General features: G+C 58.6%; 2 protein-coding genes across 2 annotated transcripts; both read right to left on the bottom strand.

Moving 5' to 3' along the window:
* Positions 1–1,419: 1,419 nt before the first annotated feature.
* On the bottom strand, positions 1,420–5,535 carry LOC139587054 (uncharacterized). The gene is made up of 2 exons (XM_071420890.1): positions 1,975–5,535; positions 1,420–1,938 (listed from the first exon to the last, which is right to left on the bottom strand). The coding sequence occupies exon 1, from the start codon at positions 5,528–5,530 to the stop codon at positions 3,401–3,403; it is 2,130 nt and encodes a 709-aa protein (XP_071276991.1). The 5' UTR covers positions 5,531–5,535; the 3' UTR covers positions 1,420–1,938; positions 1,975–3,400.
* Positions 5,536–6,054: 519 nt separating this feature from the next.
* On the bottom strand, positions 6,055–9,682 carry LOC139587055 (zinc finger and BTB domain-containing protein 22-like). The gene is made up of 3 exons (XM_071420891.1): positions 9,524–9,682; positions 6,297–6,847; positions 6,055–6,058 (listed from the first exon to the last, which is right to left on the bottom strand). Exons 2-3 carry the CDS (start codon positions 6,824–6,826, stop codon positions 6,055–6,057), a joined length of 534 nt encoding a protein of 177 aa, XP_071276992.1. The 5' UTR covers positions 6,827–6,847; positions 9,524–9,682.
* Positions 9,683–9,708: the final 26 nt, after the last annotated feature.

The following is a 9,708-nucleotide window of genomic DNA, read 5'->3' as shown; positions in this document are numbered from 1 at the left end:
TCAGTGATTGGGTTAAAAGGGAAAATAACCCAGGTGTCAGCTCGGGCTCTGTGGGATCAGTGACTGGGTTAAAAGGGGAAATAACCCAGGTGTCAGCTCGGGCTCTGTGGGATCAGTGATTGGGTTAAAAGGGAAAATAACCCAGGTGTCAGCTCGGGCTCTGTGGGATCAGTGATTGGGTTAAAAGGGAAAATAACCCAGGTGTCAGCTCGGGCTCTGTGGGATCAGTGACTGGGTTAAAAGGGGAAATAACCCAGGTGTCAGCTCTCAGTTGGACACTTTAGTCTCAAAGGACCTTGTGATGAGAGATTGTCGCCATTTTGTGCCTTGTCAATGACAGGCTGCGGATTGTAGCGAAGATAAGAAGATAAGATAAGAAGATAAGATAAGAAGATAAGATAAGAAACGATGAACACCGGACCCCAAACATGAGTTACCGCCTCAGGTGCCTCCAGGCCACACCCAGCGAGACCCACGAGTGCAAGCCTGCGCTCCCAGGCCACGCCCATGCCCTTCCCATTGGCCACCGCCCCCTGGGCCCCGCCCATTTCCCCGCACATCATTCATTTCCCTCCAGACCCGACCCCTTTCCCACGCGTCATTCATTCCCCTCCAGGCCCCGCCCTTTTCCCACACTTCATTCATGTCCCCCAGGCCCCGCCCCTTTCCCACACTTCATTAATTCATTCCTCTGCAGACCCCGCCCCTTTCCACACCCCATCCATTGCCCACCCCTTCCTGCACTCCCAGGCCACTCCCCTCCACTTCCTATTGGCCGCCACTCCCTGGGCCACACCCATTTTCTCCACACATCATTCATGTCCCCCAGACCGCGCCCCTTTCCCCACACTTCATTCATTCATTGCCCTCCAGACCCCGCCCATTTCCCACACTTCATTCATTCATGTCTTGCAGGCCCTGCCCCTTTCTGACCCTTCATTCATTTCCCTCCAGGCCCCACCCTTATCCACACCCCATTCATTGCCCGCCCCTTCCTGAACTCACAGGCCACGCACCCTCCTCTCCCCATTGGCCACTGCTTATGGGGCCCCGCCCATTTTCCCACGCTCCCATTCCTCACCCTTTCCAATCCCCGCCCCCTCCCCACTCTGCTGCTCCTCATTGGCCGCCCCTCGGGGCCCCACCCCACTGTGGGTGTGGCTATAAGTCTGATCGGCGTTGATTGACAGGTTTGGGGGGTGGAGCCAGCCTGGCCCCACCCGGGGGGGGGAGGGGTGGTGAGGAGGAGGGTGGGGAGGGAGGTCAGGACGACCCCCATGTGTTGGCCACACCCCCTTTTGGGCCCCACGCTTCATTTTAGCCCCGCCCCTTGCTATTGGACATGTCCACAGAGTGCCCCACCCCTTCAGGCCCCGCCCCCCTCCCGAAGCCCCGCCCCAAATGAGCTTTGGCCACGTCCTCTGCTCGATTTTTATCAACGCAAACCAAAAATCGCCACAAATTCACCCAAAATTACAACGTCCAGAGGGGGGCGGGGCATGGACACACCTGTGGGGGCACAGACACACCTGTGACGTCACAGGGGAGGGGCCAGGTGGGATTTTGGAGGTCCCAGGTGGATTTTGGAAGGTCCAGGTGAGTTTGGGGGTCCCAGGTGGGGTTTGGGGTGTCCCAGGTGAGTTTTGAGTGGGTCCAGGTGAGATTGGGGGATCCCAGGTAGGTTTTGAGTGTGTCCGTGTGAGTTTTCGGGGTGTCCAGGTTGTTTTTGGGGTGTCCCAGGTGTTCCTGAGGGCTCCAGGTGTGCTCGGGAGGCATCCAGGTGATCCTGGGAGGGTTTCAGGTGTCCCCGGGGCACTTCCAGGGGTTCCTCTGTGGATCCAGGTGTTTTTGGGGTTCCAGGTGTTTTTGGGGTTCCAGGTGTGAGGGTTCCAGGTGCCCAGGTGTGGGTGGGACCCGGTTATCCAGGTGTGACGTCACCTGGTTATGACATCACCCACACAGGTGTGATGTCACCAGCTCACCTGGCCATGACATCACCTGCCCACACCCCCCTTCCTGCCCAGGTGTGACGTGACCCCGCCTGGTGTGACATCACCCAGGTGTGTGACCGCCAGGCTCACCTGGGTGTGACATCACCAGCGTACCCAGCTGTCCCCGCCCCCCTCACCTGCCCAGCCCACCAGGTGTGACATCACCTGCCCCCAGGTGTGACTTCACCTGTCCAGGTGTGCCAGGTGTCCCTCAGGTGTCACTCAGGTGTCACCCAGGTGTCACAGGTGTCACTCAGGTGTCACTCAGGTGTGCCAGGTGTGACAGTATCTGTACCCAGGTGTGCCCAGGTGTCACAGGTGTGCCATGATCAGTGTCCAGGTGTCACTCAGGTGTCACTCAGGTGTCCCCGCACAGGCGCCCTGGTGCCTGACGAAGCTGTCCCTCCACATGAAGGACCTGTGGCAGGTGTGGCAGGTGTCACATGTATGTCACTCACATGTCCCAGGTGTGTCACTCAGGTGTCACAGGTGTGTCACTCAGGTGTCACTCAGGTATCACAGGTGTGTCACTCAGTGTCACAGATGTGTCACTCAGGTGTGTCACTCAGGTGTGGCAGGTGTCCCCGCACAGGTGCCCCGGTGCCTGACGAAGCTGTCCCTCCACATGAAGGACCTGTCGCAGGTGTGGCAGGTGTCACAGGTGTCACTCAGGTGTCCCAGGTGTGTCACATGTCACAGGTGTGTCACTCAGGTGTCCCAGGTGCGTCACTCAGGTGTCCCAGGTGTCACAGGTGTCACTCAGGTGTCGCAGGTGTGTCACTCAGGTGTCACTCAGGTGTGGCAGGTGTCACAGGTGTGTCACTCAGGTGTCGCAGGTGTGTCACACGGTGTCACAGGTGTCGCAGGTGTGTCACTCAGGTGTGGCAGGTGTGTCACTCAGGTGTCACTCAGGTGTGTCACTCAGGTGTCACTCAGGTGTGGCAGGTGTGTCACTCAGGTGTCACAGGTGTCACTCAGGTGTCACTCAGGTGTGCCAGGTGTCCCCGCACAGGTGCCCCGGTGCCTGACGAAGCTGTCCCTCCACATGAAGGACCTGTGGCAGGTGTGGCAGGTGTGTCACTCAGGTGTCACAGGTGTGTCACAGGTGTGTCACAGGTGTCACTCAGGTGTCCCAGGTGTCCCCGCACAGGTGCCCCGGTGTCTCACGAAGCTGTCCCTCCACATGAAGGACCTGTGGCAGGTGTGGCAGGTGTCACAGGTGTGTCACTCAGGTGTCACAGGTGTGTCACTCAGGTGTCACAGGTGTGTCACATGTCCCAGGTGTGTCACAGATGTCACTCAGGTGTCCCCGCACAGGCGCCCCGGTGCCTGACGAAGCTGTCCCTCCACATGAAGGACCTGTGGCAGGTGTGGCAGGTGTGGCAGGTGTCACAGGTGTCACTCAGGTGTCACTCAGGTGTCCCAGGTGTCCCCGCACAGGCGCCCCGGTGCCTGACGAAGCTGTCCCTCCACATGAAGGACCTGTGGCAGGTGTGGCAGGTGTAGGGCCGCAGCCCCGTGTGCGTTTTCATGTGCTCCGTCAGGTGATGTTTCATCTTGAAGCGCTTGCGGCACAGGGCGCAGGTGAAGGGCCGCAGCCCCAGGTGCATGTTCACGTGCCGCTGCCGCATGCTGCGGTGCGAGAACGCCTTCCCGCAGTGGCACACGAACACCTGCCCGGCCTTGCCCGCCTTGCCCGCGCTCACCTGGCGCGCAGGTACCGCCGGGGCGGGGCCGGGGGCGGGGCCGGGGGCGGGGCCGGCCCGGGCCGCTCTGCGGGCGGTGCCGGGGGTGGCGATGCGGGCGCTTCTGGGCGGGATTCCCGCGGTTTCCTCTGGAATTCCGGCGATTCCATCACAAATTCTGCCTGTTCTGCCCAAAATTCCCGCGTTTTCCTGCGGAATTCCGGCAATTCCATCCCGAATTCTGCCCGTTCTGCCCAAAATTCCCGCGGTTCCCTCCGGAATTCTGCCCGTTCTGCTCGAAATTCCCGCAGTTCCCTCCGGAATTCCCGCGTTTTCCTCCAGAATTCCGGCGGTTCCGTCCCGAATTCTGCCCGTTCTGCCCAAAATTCCCGCGGTTTCCTGCGGAATTCTTCCCGTTCTGCCCGAAATTCCCGCAGTTCCCTCTGGAATTCTGCCCGTTCTGCCCGAAATTCCCGCGTTTTCCTGAGGAATTCTGCCGGTCCTGCTCGGGATTCCCGAATTCTCCTGCGAAATTCCCGAGCTTCTGTGCAGAATTCCGTGCGGGATTCCTTTCATTCCCGTTGAAATTTCTTCCTTTTCGCGCGGAATTTCGCCGGTCCCGGTCAAAATTCCCTCGGTTCCGCGCCGGATTCTGCCCGTTCTGTGCGAGATTTTGTGCGGGATTCCTTTGATTCCGGCGAAAATTTCCTCGTTTTCGAGCAGAATTCCGCTGGTTCCGGTCAAAATTCCCGCGGTTCCCTCCCGAATTCTGCCGGTTTTGGTCAAAATTCCCGAATTTTCCTGCGAAATTCCCAAAGTTCTGTGCGAAATCCCTCCGATTCCGGTTAAAATTCCTTCATTTTCGTGCGGAATTTCGCTGGTTCCCATCAAAATTCCCCCGGTTCTGTCCCGAATTCTGGCGGTTCTGCTCAAAATTCCCGAACTTTCGTGCGGAATTCCGCTGATTCCAGTTAAAATTCCCTCATTCTCGTGCGAAATTACGATTCCGGTCAAAATTTCCTCGTTTTCGTGCAAAATTCTGCCGGTTCTGTGCAAAATTCCTTCGTTTTCACGCAAAATTCTGCCGGTTCTGTGCACGATTCCCTCGGTTCCGTGCAGAATTCCCTCGTTTCTCTGTGAAATTCCAGCGTTTCCGGGCAAAATTTCCTCATTTCCGAGCAAAATCCCCTCATTTCCGTGCGGAATTCCGTGGATCCCCTCGCTGCCCCTGGAGGCCCGGCTCCTCCCGGATCCCATTCCCGAATTTTCCCGGCTATTCCCAAACGCCATTCCCGAATTTCCCCGGCATCCCATTCCCAGATTCTCCCGGTTCCTCCCGGATCCCATTCCCAAATTTTCCCAGCCATTCCCGGTTCCCATTCCCAATTTTTCCCGGGACCCCATCCCCAAATTTTCCCGCGATCCCATTCCCGAATTTTCCCGCGATCCCATTCCCGAATTTTCCCACGATCCCATCCCCAAATTTTCCCATGATCTCATTCCCGAATTTTCCCGCGATCCCATTCCCGAATTTTCCCTCCCCTCCCCGCCATTCCCGCCCGCAATTCCCGAATTTTCCTCCCCCGCCGGGGGCTCCTCCTCATCCTCCTCGCAGGTGAGCACCAGGTCCTGCTGCAGCCAGCGCCGCTTGACCAAAACGCGGCGGTTTTGGGCCAAAACGGGGCCGGGATCCGGGGGGAACGGACCTTCCTCGCTCCCCTCCTCCTCCTCCTCCTCCTCCTGTCCCCTCCCCGTGTCCCCTGCCCTGTCCCCATGTCCCCCTCCCGCGTCCCCTGCCCGTGTCCCCTCCCACGCCCCCTCCCCTGTCCCCGTGTCCCCTGTCCATGTCCCCATCCCCGTTCCCACGTCCCCCTCCCCTGTCCCTGCCCGTGTCCCCTCCCATGTCCCCGTGTCCCCCTCCCCTGTCCCTGCCCGTGTCCCCTCCCATGTCCCCGTGTCCCCTCTGCTCTCCCCGTGTCCCCTCCCCGTGTCCCCTCCCCTGTCCCTGTCCCCGTGTCCCCATGCCCTGTCCCCGTCTCCTCCCCTGTCCTTGTCCCTGTTCCTGTCCCCCTCCCCTGTCCCGTGTCCCCTCCCGTGTCCCCATTCCTGTGTCCCGTGTCCCATCCCCGTGTCCCCTCCCCTGTCCTTGTCCCCATGCTCCCATCCCGTGTCCCTGTCCCCCTCCCCTGTCCCGTGTCCCCCTCCTTGTGTCCCCTCCCCCGTCCCCATGTCCCCATGTCCCCATCCCCTGTCCTTGTCCCCTCCCCTGTTCCTGTCCCCATGTCCCCATGCCCTGTCCCTGTCCCGTGTCCCCTCTCCATGTCCCCTCCCCGTGTCCCCTCCCCTGCCCCTGTCCCCCTCCCCTGTCCCGTGTCCTCCTACCTGTGTCTCCCCCTCCTGTGTCTCCATGTCCCCATGTCCCCATCCCGTGTCCCTGTCCCTGTCCCCCTCCCCTGTCCCGAGTCCCCGTCCCTGTGTCCCTCCATCCCCTGTCCCCATGTCCCCATCCCCTGTCCCCATGTCCCCTCTCCTCTCCCCATGTCCCCGTCCCTGTGTCCCCTCCCATGTCCCATCCCCTGTCCCCATGTCCCCCTCCCCTGTCCCCATGTCCCCTCCCCACGTGCGCGACGACGACGACGACGACGACGACGACGATGACGATGACGATGATGACGATGACGATGATGACGATGCCGATGCCGATGCCGAAGGCTGGCGCAGCAGCTCGGCGCACTTGTCCACGATGTGCCACATCTGCAGCGCGCTGCCCACGGTCAGCAGCCCCAGCAGCTCGGCCCGGCACAGCGAGAGCCGCCCGGTGTAGGCGCAGCCCAGGACGCCCGCGAAGGCCGCGGGGTCCATGGCGCCGGGCAGCTCGATGGAGTCCAGGTTCTTCAGCAGCAGCTGGTCGTGGAAGAAGGGCGAGGACGCGGCCAGGACGGCGCGGTGCGCGCGGAACTCGCGGCCCTGGACGCGGATGGAGACGTCGCAGAGCTGCCCCTCCAGGCGCTGCCGGTTGAGGCCCGAGAGCAGCGCCCGAGGCACCTGCGGGAACTCCACCTGCAGCAGCGGGGACGAGGAGGAGGAGGAGGAGGAGGAGGAGGAGGAGGAGGAAGGAGGGGGGGGAGGGGGGGAGCAGGGCCGGGGCATGGCGGAGGAGAGGGGGAGGGGCTGGGGGGGGGGAGGGGGAGGGGTCAGGAATTGGTTCCGTGCCCCCCGGCTCCAGGTTCTGACACAAACGCTCCTAATTCGGGGCCGAAGCTCCTTGGTTCTGGGATAAAATCACCCAGTTCTGGCCCAAATCCCACTAATTCCGGCCCAAATCCCATTAATTCCAGCTCAAATCCCACTAATTCCAACCAAGATCCCATTAATTCCAGCTCAAAACCATTAATTCTGGCCCAAATCCCATTAATTCCAACCAAAATCCCATTAATTCCAGCTCAAATCCATTAATTCCGGCCCAAATCCCTTTAATTCCAACCAAAATCCCATTAATTCCAGTTCACATCCCATTAATTCCAGCTCAAATCCCATTAATTCCAACCAAAATCCCTTTAATTCCGGCCCGAATCCCTTTAATTCCAACCAAAATCCCATTAATTCCAGCTCAAATCCATTCATCTCAACCAAAATCCCACTGATTTTGTATCAGATCCCTTAATTCTGCATCCAGTTTTAGTTCCAGCCCAAATCCCATTAATTCTGTATCAAATCCCTTAATTCCAACAAAAACCTCATCATTCCAACACAAATCCCTTAATTCTGACCAAAATCCCACTAATTCTACCCCAGATCCCTGAATTCTGGTTTAAATCCTTTAATTCTGATTAAAATCCCACCCATTTTGTATCAAATCCCATTAATTCCAACCCCAAATCCCATTAATTCCAACCGAAAATCCCTAATTTTGCCCCAAATCCCATTAATTCTGACCCAAATCCCATTAATTCCGACCCAAATCCCATGAATTCATTCTAATCCCAATTCCCCAAATTTGGTCCAAATCCTTCAATTCTGCCCCAAACCCCATTAAATTCCACCCCAAATCCCATTAATTCCGACTCAAATTCCCAAAATTCTGCCCCAAACCCCTTAATTCCGACCAAAATCCCAATAATTTTACCCAAATCCCATAAAATTGGCCCAAATCCCAATAATTCTCCCCAAAATCTCGTTCGTTCCACCCCCAAATCCCAGAAATTTTGCCTCAAATTCCTTTAAATCTTCCCAGATTTGTTAATTCCCACCCAAATTCCCTTAAATCCCCCCCAAAATTTCAATTTTTGGTCCTAAATTTTGCCTAAATCCCGGAAAATTCCCATAAATTCTCCAAATCCTGACTGAAATCCCATAAAATTTAAAAAAATAAATCCTTTAATCCTGACCCAAACCCCCAAAAAGTCCCATAAAATCCCAGGAAATTCTCACCCCCAAAACCCCAAAATCTCCCCCAAATTTTCCCCCAAATCCCCCAAAATTCCTCCCCGGACCCCCCAAAATCCCCTCAAGGATCCCTCAAATTGCCCCAAATCCTCCCCAAAATCCCCTCAGGATGCCCCAAAATCCCCCCAGAGCCCCCCCAAGTTTCCCCCCAAACCCCAAAATCTCCCCAAATCTTCTCCAGGACCCCCCCAAATCCCCCAAATTTCCCCCCCAGATCCCCCAAATTCCCCCCAAATCTTCCCCAGGACCCTCCAAAATTCCCCCAAATCCCCCCCAGGTGCCCCTAAAACCGAGCCCAGACCCCAAAAAATTCCCCAAATTCCCCCTCAGGACCCCCCAAAATCCCCCAGATCCTCCCCAGGACCCCACAAAATCTCCCAAATTCCCCCCAGGACCCCCCAAATCCCTCAAGGATCCCCCCAAATCTTCCCCAAATCCGCCCTCAGACCCCCTCAGGACCCCCCAAAATCCCCCTCAGGACCCCCCAAAATACCCTGAATTCTCCCCAAAAAACCCCCCCAGATCCCTTCCAGGTGCCCCAAAACCGAACCCAAACCCCACAAAATCCCCCCAGGACCCCCCAAAATCTCCCAAATTCCCCCAGATCCCTCATGGACCCCTCAAATCTTCCCCAGAACCCCCAAAATTCCCCAAATTCGACCCCCCCAGACCTCAGGACACCTCAAATCCTCCCAAACCCCCCAAATCCCCCTCAGGACCACCCAAAATCCCCCGAATTCCCCCCAAATCCCTCATGGACCCCTCAAACCCCCCCAGGTGCCCCAAAACCGAACCCAAACCCCACAAAATCCCCCCAGAACCGCTCCAGGACCCCCCAAAATCCCCCCAACGCCCCTCAGGATCCTCCGGGACCCCCAAATCCTCCCCAAATCCCACCCAGGACCCCCCAAATCCCCCTCAATCCCCCTCAGGACCCCCCAAATCCCCCCCTTTGCCACCCGGGACCCCCAAATCCCCCTCAGGACCCCCCAAATTCCCCCCCAAATCCCCCTCTTGCCAGCCGGGACCCCCAAAATCCTCCCCAAATTCCACCCATGACTCCCAAAATCCCCCCAAGATTCTCCCAAAATCCCTCCCAGACCCCCCCAATTCCCCCCCAGGGATCCCCAAATCCCCCTCAAGCTCCCCCAGGATCCCCAAATCCCCCCCAAATCCATCCCAGGCCCCCCAAATCCTCCCCAAATCCCCCCGAAATCCCCCCCAGACCCCAAATCCCCCCAATTCCTCCCCAAAATCCCTCCAGAATCCCCCAAATTCCTCCCCAAATCCCCCCTAAATCCTCCCCCAATCCCCCCCATTTCCCCCCCTCACCCCCCGCGCTGCCCCTCCCCTCGCAAGCCCCGCCCCCCGCGCTCAGGCCCCGCCCCCTGCCCGCGTTACCCGCGCTCGGCCCTCACGGCGCCGCCGCCGCCATCTTGGACCCGCCGGCCACGCCCCCCGCCCCGGCCACGCCCCCCTTAAAGGCGCCGCGTCCCTTTCCCAGCACAGACCACACCCCTTGTCCCTGACGTCATATCGCGATAGAAGAGGCGTGGCCACTGCAGGCCGCGCCCACAAAGGGGCGG

The sequence above is a fragment of the Agelaius tricolor genome, unplaced genomic scaffold, assembly GCF_023055355.1.
Source record: "Agelaius tricolor isolate 1412-34295 unplaced genomic scaffold, bAgeTri1.0.p SCAF_171, whole genome shotgun sequence".
Taxonomy (NCBI): Eukaryota; Metazoa; Chordata; class Aves; order Passeriformes; family Icteridae; genus Agelaius; species Agelaius tricolor.
This window is presented reverse-complemented; position numbering and strand designations above follow the sequence as displayed.